This window comes from Benincasa hispida, chromosome 11 (assembly GCF_027475165.1).
Source record: "Benincasa hispida cultivar pf3 chromosome 11, pf3_genome.v1.1, whole genome shotgun sequence".
Lineage (NCBI taxonomy): Eukaryota > Viridiplantae > Streptophyta > Magnoliopsida > Cucurbitales > Cucurbitaceae > Benincasa > Benincasa hispida.
Genome location: NC_143488.1, coordinates 54,549,314 through 54,566,117, shown reverse-complemented (window position 1 = coordinate 54,566,117; position 16,804 = coordinate 54,549,314). Strand labels below are relative to the sequence as shown.

At 32.2% G+C, this 16,804-nt stretch overlaps 2 protein-coding genes across 4 annotated transcripts; both read right to left on the bottom strand.

Annotated features, from left to right (window-relative positions):
• Window positions 1-733: 733 nt before the first annotated feature.
• On the bottom strand, window positions 734-5,035 carry LOC120089774 (carbonic anhydrase 2). Of its 3 annotated transcripts, none has more exons than XR_005485323.2 (10): window positions 4,807-5,035; window positions 3,131-3,192; window positions 2,853-2,999; window positions 2,570-2,618; window positions 2,350-2,466; window positions 2,202-2,255; window positions 1,950-2,035; window positions 1,466-1,571; window positions 1,152-1,367; window positions 734-914 (listed from the first exon to the last, which is right to left on the bottom strand). XR_005485323.2 is itself a non-coding variant. In XM_039047167.2 (10 exons), exons 1-9 carry the CDS (start codon window positions 4,993-4,995, stop codon window positions 1,203-1,205), a joined length of 975 nt encoding a protein of 324 aa, XP_038903095.1. In that variant the 5' UTR covers window positions 4,996-5,035; the 3' UTR covers window positions 734-914; window positions 1,174-1,202. The 3 variants fall into 3 exon arrangements, 2 of the variants coding, with proteins under 2 accessions (XP_038903095.1, XP_038903094.1); XM_039047167.2 differs by having other exon boundaries at window positions 1,174-1,367; XM_039047166.2 differs by having other exon boundaries at window positions 1,209-1,367.
• Window positions 5,036-10,544: 5,509 nt separating this feature from the next.
• LOC120089746 (phosphoglucan phosphatase LSF1, chloroplastic) lies at window positions 10,545-15,992 on the bottom strand. Its single transcript, XM_039047122.2, has 10 exons — window positions 15,542-15,992; window positions 15,067-15,173; window positions 14,396-14,855; window positions 14,139-14,210; window positions 13,428-13,549; window positions 12,958-13,173; window positions 12,265-12,370; window positions 12,063-12,175; window positions 11,569-11,713; window positions 10,545-10,856 (listed from the first exon to the last, which is right to left on the bottom strand). Exons 1-10 carry the CDS (start codon window positions 15,848-15,850, stop codon window positions 10,737-10,739), a joined length of 1,770 nt encoding a protein of 589 aa, XP_038903050.1. The 5' UTR covers window positions 15,851-15,992; the 3' UTR covers window positions 10,545-10,736.
• Window positions 15,993-16,804: the final 812 nt, after the last annotated feature.

Below are 16,804 nucleotides of genomic sequence, written 5' to 3'. Positions count from 1 at the left end.
TTACCCCCATGTGTTAATGCTCTAATGATCAGCTTAAGACTACGAAGTCTCACTGATATTATTTTAACAAATGGCAATTTTGAAGGGGCACGCGTTCAGGGTTGAACCAGTTAACTCGGTTCTGGTTTTTTATCTCATTTTGTTATTAATTGAGTTATAAAAAGAGGTATGGTGATGTAGTGCCATCTTAAACAGCCACTAGGGAAGTTCTGGTAAGCTTATCAACCCTATGATTAATTAAAATTCTAAAACAAAAGAGAAGCACAAAATTTAAAGATCTCTCTCTAGCTTACTCCCTCAGAATTTGTGGACTATTGTCTGAGCTACAGAACATATTTTGTTTAAGCAAAGTCTTATCTATAAAAAAAATCATATCGTCCCACGATATTTAACATTGTGACGTATGGATATTTCAAACTAGTAGTTTTCAAGTTTTCAACTTGTAGACTAAACAAAAATTATGGTTAGTTTAGACCATAGTGTCATTTTATCCTAAACAATTAGAGCTCAAGATTTGGAATTAGATCAAACTGATGCAGTCCAAGATCTTTTTATATCATAGAGGTTTGAAACTGCTCCAAGATCTTTTCCTTTTCTTTCATTTTCTTCTTAGGACAATTATTCATTATTTTACTTTTGATTTCCATTTTTCTTATGCTCTTTCATAAAGTCTAACATTCCCAATGCAATTTGGATCAATAAAAGGAAAGAAATGAAAATGGAACTCCTAGAATTTGGTGAATCTGAAGTGGGTTTCAATCAATTTGAAGTAAAGATTCAGTCCTCAAGAAAAAAACAGGCTTATTTCAACATCACCAAAGAGTGTGTTATTAAAAGAAGTCTCATCTTTACAGGATTGACTTCTAAACATGTTCCTAGAGCTTCCAGTGCAGAATGGTGGCCACATCCTTTACCTAACAAAGAAAGAGTAGCATTTTGGTAGAGTAAAAAGGTGAAAAGTAAAAAAAGTAAAAAAAAAAAAAAAAAAATGAAAAAGTTTTAAAATTCTGCATCATTCTCAAGTCATTGTTTGAAAGAAATGGCAATCAAGAGTAACTTTTTAGAACTGGAGTTACTAATGAACTCCATCTCATATTTATTGTCAACTTATATACCAGAAAAGACAATTACACAAAGAAAGTACATCATACGAAGAAAATCAGTGAGAAAAACCATATCGATCCGCCGGTAATAGATGGAGTTCATACAGACAAAGGCTGAGTAACGTTGAATTCGAGTCCCCAGAGCTCGAAAGTTCCATTAATGAAGTCGTAATGACCTCCCTTGAGTCCAAGAGTTCCATTCACCAAACCATCCCTAACAAATGGATAGGTTAGCAGATTCCCAAGAGATACAGCAACTGCTTCCTGCATTTACAAAGAAATGAAATTTTTTTAAAAGAGATCCAAAAAATTCAAAAGGAAATCCAATGGTTCCACTTTCTTTTCCTCTATTTATATTTTACCTTTTCACAGTGTGTGCACAGTTCCCCAAGGTCTGCATCACCATGCTTTGATTTCACCTTGGCCTTAGCAGGCAGACCAACTTTCACCCATTCTTCAATGAAATCACTGTGTTTTCAATCACAAATGTGAGTACTAATCAGTTTATTACACAATGAGTAGCCATCTTATGTAGTATTCATACAATATTTTTCCTCGACTGCTTGTTCTTGCATCAAAAAAGTGTTCAGAGCAAAAAATATGTCTGGATAACTACTTTTATGTTTTATTTATGAAGTTGCTTTCAATTGTTCTTGTTTAGTATATTTTTGCATATAACTTCGTTTTGTTTCACGAAACAAATGATGTCATTGTTCGTCCTAAATTATGGGTTTGAGAATAGTTGTTTCAATTTGCATGATAATATTAACTTTAACGAGTAAAATTCACGAGTTTCACTTCTCGATTTGGTGAAGAGAAATCGAAATAAATGAGAAGAGGGCTTACGTTGAGTAGTTTCCATCAAATGGGAAAGTCATGAGCCCCTTAATACCACCACAAGCACTGTGACCAATCACAACAATGTATTGCACCTATACCACCAAAACCATTCAATTCACCACCCAATTTTTCTATTTGTATTGCTCACAATAAAACCAAATGAAAGACTCCTGAATGAAAATCGACTTCTTTGTGGGTTTTCCCCCCTACTTATCTATTTCTGAATTAAAAAGGGCATATTTGAAGTTGTTTATATACCTTGAGATGAAGAACAGCATATTCAATGGCAGATCCAGTACCTGAAAATTTGCTCTGTTTTCAACAGAACAAAAAATGGCCCAAGATTCAGATTTAAACACACAAAATGGAGGAAAAACTAGTTGATTAAGAAGAATTAAAGCAAAACCTGATCATATGGAGGAACCAAATTGGCAACATTTCTGACCACAAAAGCCTCCCCTGGTTGGAAATCAAGAACATGTGATGGGCAAACTCTTGAATCAGAGCAAGCAAACACCATAAACTGCATTTGGCATGACAAAATCAAATCAGATTAAATCCAGCTCTAAATAAAACAGCCTAATCAAAGTCTAATAATAATAAAAAAAAAAAAAAGTGATAAATACCTTGGGGCTTTGGCCCTTTGCAAGTTCACCATACAACTCTGGGTTCTTGCTGAAAAACATAGAGAGTAGTCAAAAAGATGAGACCAAAGTATGTTTCAGTTTCGAGAAGACGAAAAGTGTGGTCGGATTAGAGGTAAAAGTTCATATCATTGCATAAATCGAACAAGAATAGAAAAAAAATCGATTAGTTTGTGAGAACATGTTGAAGCAATTAAATAAACATGTTTTTTACTGAATTAATTTTGTCAAAAAATAGTAATAAAAGGGTAATTGAAGGGTTTACTCATATTTCTCCTTCTTGAAGTGAATGAAACCAGATTTGATTCTCTCAACAGGATCAAAGGCTGGCTTTTCTCCATCTACAGTTTTCAATTCTGCTGTTATCTGTTCCACTTTTGATGTTGCTGCAGCCTTCAAATCTCCCTTCTCTCTGCACCCACAAAAAAAAATAATAATAAAAAAATACACAAATAAATTAAATAAAAAAATATGTGATTTTATTAGTTTTTATTTTTTTATTTTTTTAAAAAACTACTTTAATGTATATTCAATTCAAAGTACCTGAGGAGCTTCTCCAAAGCCTCAATGGCTTCCTCATATGAACCATTCCCCATATCTTCTCTCTACAATATTCAATTCCCACAAAAATTTAGCAAAAAACAAGGTAGTATTATAGGGAACAAAACCATGTCCTAAAAACTTATATTTGGTATGTAGAGTAAAAAGCAAAAAATAACAAATAAGTGATTTCTTTCCTTAAAAAGTTTAATTTTACCTGATAGTAGATTAAGCGTAAAACTTTTTACCAAACAAGACTTTAATGATCTAATTTTAAAAACTGTAAAACGAAATATAAGTGGTCAACAATTCTTAGGAGAAAGATGAAAAGGGAGAAGAGTTTGAGATGGAAAGTTTAAGGTTTAAGGATTGTGTGTACACATTTTGGGTAAAATTTAGAGCTTAATTTGGTATGAATTTCGCCAACTAACTTTACTTGTTTTTATAAGGAAATAAAGAGAAAAATCTAACGTAAACATAGTATGTAATGTGATTTATGACCTATGAACCAAGGGAAATGGGACAGATGGGTGAAATTTGGCTGCCATGCATTACGTTACATGTCGGTTACATGAGAAATAGAACAGTGAATTGGATGTTGCCACGTGTCCTACTCGGAGTCCACTAGTAGCTTGCCACGTAGGAGAAAACAGTTGGTGACTTACATGAATAATTCACGTGACATGCACACATATGTGGTTCAAAGGCAAAAGGGAAGGAAGCTAGTGAAGTGACATCCAACTCATTTCTCACTTCACCCACTATTACTTTTTTAAGTTTTTACATTTTGAAGGCATTTTTTTAAATTATTAATAAAATAAATTTGGAATATTTAAAAATAGTATACACCAGTTACCGTTAAGTCATAATAAAAAAAAATGTACGAGTATAATTTAATTAAAATATTTATATTCTCAACTAAAATGTTGAAATTCAAATCTCAAACATCACATATATTTTATATAAAAGAATGTGAAATATTAAAGTGCATGAAGAAATTATTGGTCTTTATTTGGACACGTGTCCTCTATCCCATTATTAGGTGAAAAATAAAAAATAATAATAATAAGGGGCTAATATTTACAAACTAACCCTCTCCAACGACCAACTAACTAATCTCAAACTACCTATTCATACAACTAAAAATAGTAAAAAAAAAACATAAAGTTAGTTAAAATAAGTAAACATCAATAATAACCGAAAGGAAAAATCATACCACAAAAAGGAAAAGAAAAAAGACTTTCAACCGTTAAACATATTCCAAATCCATGAAACATAGAACTTTATATCACGACAAAACCAAAAGTTATAATATTATGAAAATAGAAACAAATATATATGAATTAGAGAGAAGAAGTTTAAATGAAAAAAAAATTGGGTGCAGCTTTGGAAGCATCCATAGCGATGTGACGTGGCAATTTAAAAAAAAGTAGAATTTTTTATTTTATTTTTAGTACGTAAGAAAGAGATGAACATGAAATTAGGTGCAACTGTCATGTAAAGATAGAGCATTATAGAAATTGATTTGCTACAATGTGATTGAAAATTTAACCGTTTAGACATAAATTATAAAACTATCTCAAATTTTCATATGCAGAGAGTTATGAATCAACATCGAAAGACAGTCAAATTGTAGCAGTTTCATCGAGAAAACAAGAATGCAACGAGAAGAAACGTACCCAAGTGGGGGTGATAAGAGGGGAAGGGGCAGCAAAAACAGGCCTGTTTTGGATGAGATTAGGGAGAGAAGGAGAAGGGTTATTGTTAAGCCTTGCAGAAATAGAAGGCCGATTAATATTAGAAGAAGAAGAAGAGGTTTTGTTAAGAGAAAGAAGGCAGCTTGCACTGTTAATGGAAGCCGTCGACATTGTGCACTAAGCCTTTCTATTCCCTCACTTTATAAATCCCATCTTTTTGCAAAATTTTCATTCCCATTTTAACTTCCTTTTTTTCTTTCTTTCTTTCTCTTTGGATAATGAAAGCGATCCCACAATCAACCACAGCTTCTTCTTTCTCAGATTAGGATTGGGCGTTCCACATTTTTTTTCTCTCTCTCTCTCTCCCTTCTCTTTTTTCTCCTAAAGGCTTAAAAATATAATACGTATCCAAGATTTTGGGTACCGTTGAATGTAGTTATACGAGAATTTAGCTGTATGTTGTAGTGAAAATTTGAATCTCTTACTTTAACTATTTGAGTTTCGACGACTCTATGTGACTATAGGAGAGAGAAGTTAAATACTATATTTTTGAAACTATATCAAAATCGTTAGACAAATGTTAAATCTATGCTTTAAATATTTGTTATCTGGAACATCATGTTTTTCGATAGTATTTTGGAATTTGGACTAATTACTATATTTCACTAACTTTGAATTAAGTTCTTTACAAAATGGGGAGAAGAGAAAAAAAGATTATTTTTCCAAAAATTAAGTAAACGAGCAAACACTAACAAAAGATTAAGGCTTGTTTGAAAATGGTCATTTGAATTGTTTCTAATTTTTGAAAACTACACTTGTTCGGTTACAATTTCTTCACCATTCTTTTCATCTTTATTAATTAAATAATTGAAATATTAATCAAAATATCACAAAGAAAAAACAAGTTTTAAAAAAAGTACTATTTTTTTAATATTTGACTTGGTTTTAAGTAGAATAGGTGTTTATAAATTTAATTTGCAAAAATCGAAAATAAAAAAATCAAGACCCCATTTAATAATCATATAGTACATAAACATTAATTCAACTTTTTTTTTTCTTTTGTCTACTTTTTAACTATATTGACAAGATTCATGCCACGTGGACTATTTTTGAAAATTGAAAAATAAAGTAAACTATTTATACGAAATAGAAAATTTTAGTTTTTTTTTAGAAGCTGATAGAAGTCTATCAGTGTCTATCAATAATAGAAATCAATAGAAGGCTATTATTGATACTATGTGATGATGTTGATAGAAGTCTATCGATATCTATCAGTACTGTTTTTACTGTTTTTGTAAATAGTTTGACATTTTTTCGATCGGTAAAAATTTTCCATAATTTTATTAATCTAGACCCAAATAATTATCAAAGGAAAGTTATGTGTGGTACGTACTTCCCTTTCTAAGCTGCGATGCCTTTTCTCCTCATATCATTCGTGATGTATAATTTATAAAAATCTCCTACTCAAAACCTATTTTCAAGATATTACTTTTTTTTTTTTCCTGAGAAAGAGATATTATATTCTTTTAAATATTGCTATCATATAATGTGGCTCCTATTATTTCATTAATTTCAGCTTATAAAAAAATCAATGTATACATCAAATCGCCTTCAAGTCCCGTACACTATATTAATTAGATTCGTTTTAGAAAACTAATAATACTAATAATTTCACATGTTAAGTTTTATATCTTTGTGTTAAAAAAAAAACGCATTAGTTTTCACATAATCGTGACAGTAAATTTGTAATATAGAAAAGATAGTACTTATCGAACAAAGAAAAACAACTCTAATACCAAAGTGATCAAAGACGAAGAACGAAGAAAAAATAAAAAATTTAAGTTACTTTATATGAAACTAGAATGATTTATTTATTAGGATTTGATCTAGGGTTTATGAGTTTTTTTAATCTCAAATAAATTAGGATTAAATCTTACTTTATCTTATTATTTTATCTTTTCTTTATTATTATTATTATTATTATTTTTTATTTACTTATCCAAATTCACACGTAACAATTAAATACACAGCTATATTTTTTTAAAACATATAAAACAACAATAGAAAATTGCACCAATATTTTTAAAAAATAGTAACCAAATCAAATGTCATCGTTATCTAGAATAAAGTTGACAGTTAAAACCGTTATTTCTTAATATTAAAAAAATGACGGTTAAAATATCAACCTTCCTAAAAGACTAATTTTTCCAACTCCTTTGGGTAGTAAAAAGTCAATGCAGTATATTTGTTGCTAATAAAGTCCAATATATATATATATATTCATCATTGTCCTAAGTTTGGAGAGTTTCCATTTTTTATTATAAAGTGTTGAATGATGTTTAATACCATTTAACATCACAATTCAATATTTTCGCTAAAAAATTTGTTTTAAATTTATATTTCTACGTATTAAAATATATATACTCATATCGTATTTTTTTTTACAATAGCTATTTTAGTTTATACTAAGACTACAAAGTTCAATCTTATATTACCAAAATAACAACAATAGTGATAATTTATCATTATTATATAACAATTTTTTTTAATAAACCATACTAACCTTTTATATAAGTTTTAGTTTAGCTTAATGGATAAAATATCTACTACTTTATAACCATCATGGGTTAGTCTAGTGGTAGTGGAAACATAAAAAAATGTCAAAGCGCTAAGGGATCATGGGTGCAATTCATGGTGACCACCTACCTAGGATTTAATATCCTACAGGTTTCGTTGACACCTAATGTTGTAGCGTCAAACGGGTTGTCTCGTGAGATTAGTCGAGGTGTGTTGAAGCTGGTTTAGACACTCACGGATATATATATATATATAGAAAAATACCTCTACTACTTTATGTAAACTTAAAAGCGTTATCTCGATGCTCTAACTAAAAACAAAGTTCTCAAATGTTTTGTGTTTTGTTTTAGTTTTTTTTTCTCAATAGGGTAGGAATAATGACAATGTAGATAAAATGTGAGCTTGAATTCCCAAAAAATGATATGTACCACAAAATGATATGAGGCAATGTGTGAGTGAGAAAAGGAGGCCATGGGTAAGAAATAAGAGATTGGAGCTGCAAAAAAAAAGGATGACACTCTAAACTTTATCCTCACAAAAATGGAGTTATTTCCAATGGTTAACAAAGATGACACATGTACCATTTTTAAGGTCCCTCTTATCTTCTCTTACTCTCTTGGTGGACCTAAAATCCAACCACTTCCCATAACTCTCTCCCATCACTTCTTTCCCATATCTCACTTTTTGAAAAATTTTCTACTTCCATACAATTTTCTTTCATTGTTTTGTCATAACAATTATATTTAAAAGTAGTGTACTACTCATGGAATAAAATAATATATATAACTTAATGATATGTTTAATATTACAAATGGAGGGAGTAGGCACTTACCACACTACTAAAATTTAGTAGCTTTGAAAAAAATCTCTCATATAGCTTATTGGACCAGACATTAATTATCTTTTTTCATACCAAAGATTTGATCTTTGATTCTCACATTGTATTTGTTGAATTAAAAAGAAGAATGTTATGTTTATTAATTGAATCATGGACTAAGATCATAAATTAATGAAAAGAGATAAAACATTATAAAAATTACTTTTTTTTAGTTTTCAAAACTTGACTGGTTAGTTGAAAATATTGACGAAAAATATTTAACAAAACAATAAAATAATAAAATAAAAAAAAGAAATTTTGATGAGAAAAAGGTGTTTATAATCATAATTTTTAAAAATTAAAAATAAAAAACTAAATACAACCCAAAATTTTTCAAAAACAGGCCATATAAAATTTGTTATATACATGTACTCTAATTCTCTTTATAAAAATATTTATTATATACGATTTATATCAATATTCGAAAATGCTTGCCTTGGACAATGGGCCGAAACATTATTGGGCTTGAATTGGGCCTGGCGGGAGCTCATTCAACCATAACTAGGCCCAAACAAACAGAGCCCTAACACCACTTAGATTGAGCCTGACGGCAACCCGATCGGAAAAACTCCAAATCCCTCTGAGATTTGGCAATTCCGGCACCGGCGATGAGGAAAATTTCACACAGACATAAAATTGCGGCGGAGGATGGCGTTCTCCGGCCAGATAGCGGCGGAATGAAAGGGGAGGCACCGTGGTCCATGGCGGAGACGTTCATTTGTTAGTGTCTGTCAGTAGAAAGAAAATGAAAGAGGTGGTTCCATTGATTTAAGAATATTTGAAACTAATATGTAAAGAAAGAATATTTGAAGCTAATATGTAAAGAAAATGGCGGAGAGGAATTACAATGAATGTCGACATTTTCATGACACAATTTCCAATTTTGTCGATGAGTCGTACTGAGTGGAGGCCCACGTGGTGGCCTTCAAGGCACTCAATAAAGTAACAATGTCACCAAGGCTGGACTAAGGATACCACTCTCTGTCACTATCTCCGCTCTCCATTTCATTTCTCATTCTCGTGAAATTTTTTAGGGATCAAGACGAAATTTCTCGAAATTCGTGAAGATTGATTCCCGTGAGTAATTTTTCTCTGCTAGTTATTTTTTTTAAGAATTAATTAATTTAAATCATTAATGTTGACAAATTTTAAATAAATAATTAACTTTAACACTATGTTGTTTATTATGATTAGTTTTACATGAAAATTTGAATTTAAAGATAAATTACTTAAATTTTGGCCTAAAAAAATCAATCAACTTTTTTAATAGAATGAAATAAATATAAATCAAATTATTCATATATAGTCTAAATGTAAATATTCAATTTAAACATATGCATTATCTTAGACCAATAAACAATCAAACTTAATTTAAATGTAATATTTATACAATAATAATAATAACAACATAATATTAAATAATTATACTAAATAAATAAATAAAGCTAACTGAGGCAGGAGCGGGGATCGAGAATACATTCTCCGTCCCTGTCCCCATTTAGTTCACGGAAATTTTTTTTCCCCTCACTCCCTCCCCATTCACCACTTAATTGAGGAATCCCACCTCGTTTGGGGCAGAGTCCCTCGAGGCCCCATCCCGTGGAAAATTATGGACAAAGTATTAACAAATGGGGATTTTTATTGTATATATATTTTTCTCATATGCTCTTGTTCACTCTATTATAACAAATTTGGGCCCATGCTTTGTATATTTTATGATTCATACACTCTGTTACCACAACATATGCAATGTATCATGTGAGTTGTAAATTAGCGATCTTAGGCTATTTAGTGGTTTTCTTATTTGATTATTTTCTTTGTATATTTGCATCATATGCATTTTCATTGTAAATCATTCAATTTCACCATATACTCGAAATATATATGTCTACATCTCAATTTCAATTTATTGTTGAACTCATGATCAAATAAGTTTCATTACATAATTTAGTCCAAATTCTAAATGTTAATGATTGGGCTTAAAGCCAAATGAGTCCACACCCACACAATGTCTCCTTTTATTTCAAGGCACTTAAAAGGAAGAGACGTTAGAGAATTCAAAAGACTCCTAAAAGATTACAAATTTTCTGAAAAATACTCTCTAAAGATTGGGGATATGAATACTTTGAAAATAAGTTGAAAACATCTAGAGTGTACAAGACTTCAAGCCTTTTGATTAATTCTTCAAGAATATCAAGAGGTCATTCAGCGCGATCCAAAATCAACAAGTCGAAAGGGCTTTAAATTAAATTATAGACATGAGAGAGAGAGAGAGAGAGGAAGCTTCCATATAGTTTATCTATATATTACAGTGTTAATGTTGCATGTATTAACTATTAAGTACAAGAAACCTAGAGCAAATGAGGATTTTCATGGAAATATTTATTTTTCTATATGTAGATGTAGGATTATAACTAAGACACAAAATAAAGGATTTTAAAAATTGACTATGTCCAAACTACTTGGGAGTTAATCTAATTGGACATACTGAAAAGGCAACACAACGAGCCGCTTTCGCCAACATGAATCGCTCATTTTCTGTCAGCGGTCTTTCAATTACCTTCACGATATTTGCATCCTTCAAAACAAGTACCATCATATGAGAACAAAAGCAATTTTTAAGAATTCAAGGACACGATTCTATAGAATAGATCCAGTTCAAGTAAGGTCGTAGAGGATAATTTGTAGGGGGCAACTTTTCACATCCCTAAAACATTTTTTGAGTAAAATTATGTTCTAGACTTTAGCACAATTAATAGTATCAATTTAGTTTTACATGCGTTGACATTTTTCTATTTAGTCTTCGATGGATATTAAAATTGGTTGATGATAGACTCACATGGAAAAATTATGCCATATACTTGTTCATCACCATCTAATTTTAACATTTATTGTCAATGAGGAAATAAACACCAACATTCAGGACCAAAATATATATGTGTGCAAACTTTCAAGTACATATATTATATTTTGAAGAAAAGTATAGTATCATTCAGTTCTTCAAATTTAAAATGTTTCATGTACATTATACTTCAGTTTAGTCTAGGTTGTTAATGCAAACATTAAAGGAAACATTGATAAGGTATGTCCACTAGATTAATTTTGGTTGAGTTAGTATGAGGATACTACATCAACATATCATCATCGCATCAGAAACACAGATCAAATAAAAGTATAATTTAGAGTTAACGTAGTTGAAACATTTTAAAATTTAAGGATTCAGACTGACTCACAAAATCTTGTGGGCTAAATTTATGATTTTAACTAGAAAATAAGAAAAAGGAACTTACTTTTTTTTGCGGTTGAACCGAAGGCCTAACACTGGCAGTGTCGCCGATGACTATTACATTGTTGACATTCCCCCTATCGTCTCTTTCAGCAGGTGAAGATGTTGAGTGCCTCCACTGACCATTTGTGATGTACTTATAGTAATACCTAAAGGCCATAAAAAAAATGACGATACTGTTCCAACTTCTAAGTTGCAATGTTATTTTCCATAGAATGGAGAGCAAAGAGTTTAGTCGGCAACATATAAACAATGCACATACAAATTACAATTAGAAATTTTATACTACTAAATGAGTCTGCAAGTTTTGTTCCTTCCAGAGAACAAAAGATAGATAACCTGACAGAAAAGAGAGGCTAGGTTGAATTTAGTAGATTACCGATTACTAATAAAAATGGCATGAAAAAACTTGATAAGATTATCAACAAAGATGCATCTAGTAGGTTGATGCAGAAGCTTATATGTTAGATACTATTAAGACAATCTTTCTATACTTACTTCCCCTGAGGAAGTTTCATTTCTACTTCATATCTAGGCCCACCCTTGTGACTAGCCTTTACCGGTTCTTTCCAGTTACCAGTAAAATCTCCAACCAAATTTACATCCTCCCCCTGTACCGGACAAAAAGTTGACGTATTTTTCATCATAAATAGAATAACGAGAAGATTGGTAAAGATATGCAGACTGATTCCACAATTACCTCTTGACCATTCCATATGAAGGTAACGGCATGAGTGGGCGGTCCATCATGCCTTCCATTTTCCACCATTGCTATGAGATCCCAGGTTGCCCAAGCAATCGCAGGCCTGCAAAAAGATTTTAAGAATGTACATTAAATCTCAGAAAAAAAGAAATATTATAACGAAGGATATGCACCAATGTATGTTTGACTCTGCTTCTGATCAGCACAGACAATGAAAAGAATGGGGAAGGTAAACTTTATAAATAAAGGAATGCCTTGCGAAAGGAAAAAAGAAAAGTTACTTGATATAAGCTAATAAGTGAGAACTTGAAAAGTTTAGTCTATCAAGGTAACATGGTGGTGTATCAATACGGTGATATGATATTTATCTATTTTAAATGTGATTGAGTTCTACCTAAAAATTCTTATACAACAAAGTTCCTGCTCTTACTTATATACAAAGGATCTTCCCTACATTTAACTAATCTGGAAACCATGTCCAGTGTCTACGAGAATAACATATGATTTTCTCAACCTGTCTTAATAAATGCATGCAAAATTTGTGCAGCTTGCATATCAGCCATGGGCAATCACGTTAGTTCTACCAATTTATATAGAATGTCATTCATTTCATTCAATGGAAAGTTCTGAATCATTATGTTCATTGACACATGACACGTGCATGACTGTGAAGTGGGTATTGAGAAGAACCTGTCAGGTTTGCAGGAATGCAAACTGGTGATAAAATTATAAGCTGCATGAAGAGAAGTATCGGTCATCCAGTGTAGATATGCAATCACACTTGCTGGAGATCGATCGAAACCAGAGGTACAAGTTATAAAAACTCGATGGTTCTTTTTTAACAGTCGTAAAAGTAGACCCACACAGAATGGTAGTTTTTTCCTCAAATCATAAGAATCTCCTTCCCTGAAAGAAAACTATTCAAATCAGTCATGCTACTACGAGTTTATGAGATCATCATAACTCAAACTTAGAACGAGAAACTTAAATGTGGTGCTCATAATACACTAAAATTTGGTGCTCATAATACACTAAACTTAAATGTGGTGCTCATAATACACTAAAGTTTCTTAAATGATCAAATTTACAGACAGAAAGTGATACAGTGATAGCACCATCATATCAACTTGAGCAGGATATGGTACAAAATCTTCATTCACCTGATAGGATAGCTGATCATTAGAATATCACATTTTTGGCACGACTCATTGATTAACTTGGAATTAATCCCCCAGTTTTCTGCCTCAGTTGCACTTTGAAAATTCAGTACAGCGGTGACTCCCTGCGGCAAAAGTTTAAAAGTGTAACCAAGATGGACTAAGAACCGAGCAGATGGACATCAGGAAAAGCAAATTTCACAACGGAAGAAAGATACTAATGTCAGCTTCAACCTTTTCTAAACCCAGTAGGACAGAACAGATATATGCTTGCATCCTAGAAACCCTAAGTACATGCTTAGGCCACGTTGTATTCATCTCAATAAATAACAAGACGCAGAACAAAGAAAACCTAAAAATGAGTCTCAACTGTATCAATTCTGACTTGAGCTGCATCAGTTGTGACTTAAGGTACTAGTGATGAATTATCTTCTCGTCTATAAACTTAGGTAGATTTTTCTGTTGTTGGATACAATGTAAACTTAGGTCGATTATGATGATAGTATAGTATATGTTTACTCAAGTGTGTGTTTTGATTAAGTACACATTTTCAAAAATTTCTTGAGAATAATGCTGGAAGATTATCCTGCAATACAGGTAAAAAGTACTGAACTCCAGTAAAAGGTGCCTAATGGTTAGTGTCAGCAGTATGAAGCGTGCATTGTTGGTGGTCATATTTATTATTTAATAAACCAACATTGAAAAGACACAAACCACGTTGTTTGACAAAGCCTCTACGTCTGCTTCAGTCTGTATACATGACCCCACATAGATTTGCTCCGTGATCTATCAGCACAACATGTTTAGAACAGAAGATTAGCACCATGCTGCTATATAAGGTATATAAGACAAATAAAAATAAATAAATAAATAAAAAGTTCGTTTTGTCGGTGTATTAACAAATTATTGATTCAAATATGTCAAATCTACAAGTAATCTACAGAATACCAAATTGCACAATGAAAACCCACCTTACTATAGCTCATACCACGAGAGTGATCATAATATAGCTCCCCTTTAGACCGTTCTAATGCCTTGACATATTCATCTAGGGGGAAGCTCCCATGAGCCCATTCTCCATCTCCAGGCTCCTCTTCAGTAAATATACCAACAAGTTGGCTGATTTGAGGTGTGAGAATGTTTCTCTGTATATGTGATTTTACATCTTCAATTTGATCGTTAAGAAGTTTCCAACCTTGTGCTGTTGAGAACTTAGAGGAGAAAGTTGCAAAGCCAGAGTTCCCACTGCTTGCATCAGATGTTTGTAAATTTGATGCCAAAACTTCTTTCTTCCAAGTAGCAATAGGCACTCGACCTCTGTTAAATAAAATATCTAAATCGTTTGAAAGCAGAAGCTGTTGAATAGGAAAAGGAGAAAAAGGTCTTTCAAGAACCAGGCTAAAAGATCCTGCCTTCTCCTTCAGCATCATCCTGAAGAAACCAAATACTGAAAATAAAACAAACATAAAAAATGATGAATGGGAAAAATTTCCAAAATCAAATCACAGAAAATTCAATCTACTTTGAAGCCTAAGATGTTTACTTCATACATTCCCATTATCCTAGTTTAGATCTTTACTAACTTACAAAACAAATCTACACCCAATTCATGTAGACCCTATATCAAGTAAATGGTGCATACTGTGTATCACCAAAGTCTTTAGTCTCAGTGAGCTTGACGCCTGATGAATCGCTTGCCTTCTTTAAAGTGTCTCCCACCATGATTATTCTTGACTTCTCAGCATTACCCTATAAAGATTATGGTTATTGCAGTCAAATACCTGATTAAATTACCAAGGCATCACTAAGGAATTAAAAAGCAATCAAACACATTTCATTTGCATAACTTGAACCAGAAAGTGCAACTACACAGCGTATCAGTCTAAGTACAATAGATCTTGAGGTTACTTCGAAGGCCATAACTAACTCTGGTCCAGTTCTTAGTCTCTCTGTAGTGTCAAATGTCAAATTATCCCTATTAATCGTCTCTGACAACAGACGAGTACGAAATTCGTTTCATCCTCTGGCAATATTTCAATTTCATTGAAAAAGGACTCATCCGAAACCATTGCTTCATATGAACATCATTTTAAATAAATAAGGAAAGAAATTAATACCCCTTTCTTAAGCGAGTGAACGAAGATTCTTCCATCGACGGAAATCGCGAACCGAATGCCGAGCGGTTTCTCAAGAGTAACCATGTACTCATTGAGATTCATCTTAAACGAAGAAGAAGAACTATCGGACATGGCGAAAACCTTAACAACTCGACCATTGAATGAAGCTTTCACTCTCCGACCATCCCTAATACCTCCATTTCCAAAGCACAAATCTCTTCCCCAAAACAACGACGATTTACTTCCTCTCAACAATGGGGAAGATGAATAATCAATAATCCTCACACAAGGAAGCTGCAGAACCGCCATTTTCGAACTCCGAATTAACAAATACAAATTACAAACTACACTACACAGAGAAATTCGAAATTTTGCAAAATTGAATATTGATTTTAATTTTTGATAAAACGAGGGAAGAAAAAAAAGGGGGAAAAAAGCTATCTAATCTCCCGCGGCTCACGTGGACTTAGGTAGGTCCCACTACAAGAGGATATTTATTATTGATGAATATCTTTTCTCTTTTATTATTCTTTGATGTTCGTATGCGTGAACGACCATCAAATTGGGGTGAGTGCCTATCATACTGGCCAATTATAATCCAGGAAGAGGTATATGCGTCATTTGGTCCAACTTATAAAGACACGTGGGCTGCTTTGAGTGGTTGTTGAAGGGAAAGATGTTAATTCTGAAAAGTAGGGGAACAAAATTTTCCACCAGACTTTATTTGATGAGAGAAAGTAAAACGCGCCAACGGTATTTTCTGACCGACTGATCTGGATTTAGAAACTGTCAAAAATTAGGATAGAAACACGTGGCGTTATATGATTTGTAAGAATGGACGGCGTGTGATCGTTGGAGAGTCCAATCACCCCGATCAGATATGCGAGGTTCAGTTTACATTGGGTTTTAGATGCCATGTGGATGATTCTAATTTTGATTTCTTTTAAAAAAAAAACTTAATTGACTATACACAAACTTTGTACCTCATTTCTGATAATACTTCCAAATTTTAAAGATACAATACTCGTAGCTTTAAGTTCAATTTGAAGAGTTTTCACGGAAATGGTTCAAAATAGTCTTTTCTAGTTTTCGTATTACAAATATAGTACGCTTTTTGAAAATTCGTTAAAAGAGTATCTCGAGCCCTCTCGAACGAGATTGGCTCCAAGATTGAATTTGAAACGTTAAGATTTCAAATTTTCCAACCTGTTGAAAAGATGAGAATACCCTTGCTTGAAAAAAAAACCTTCATATAAACGAAAA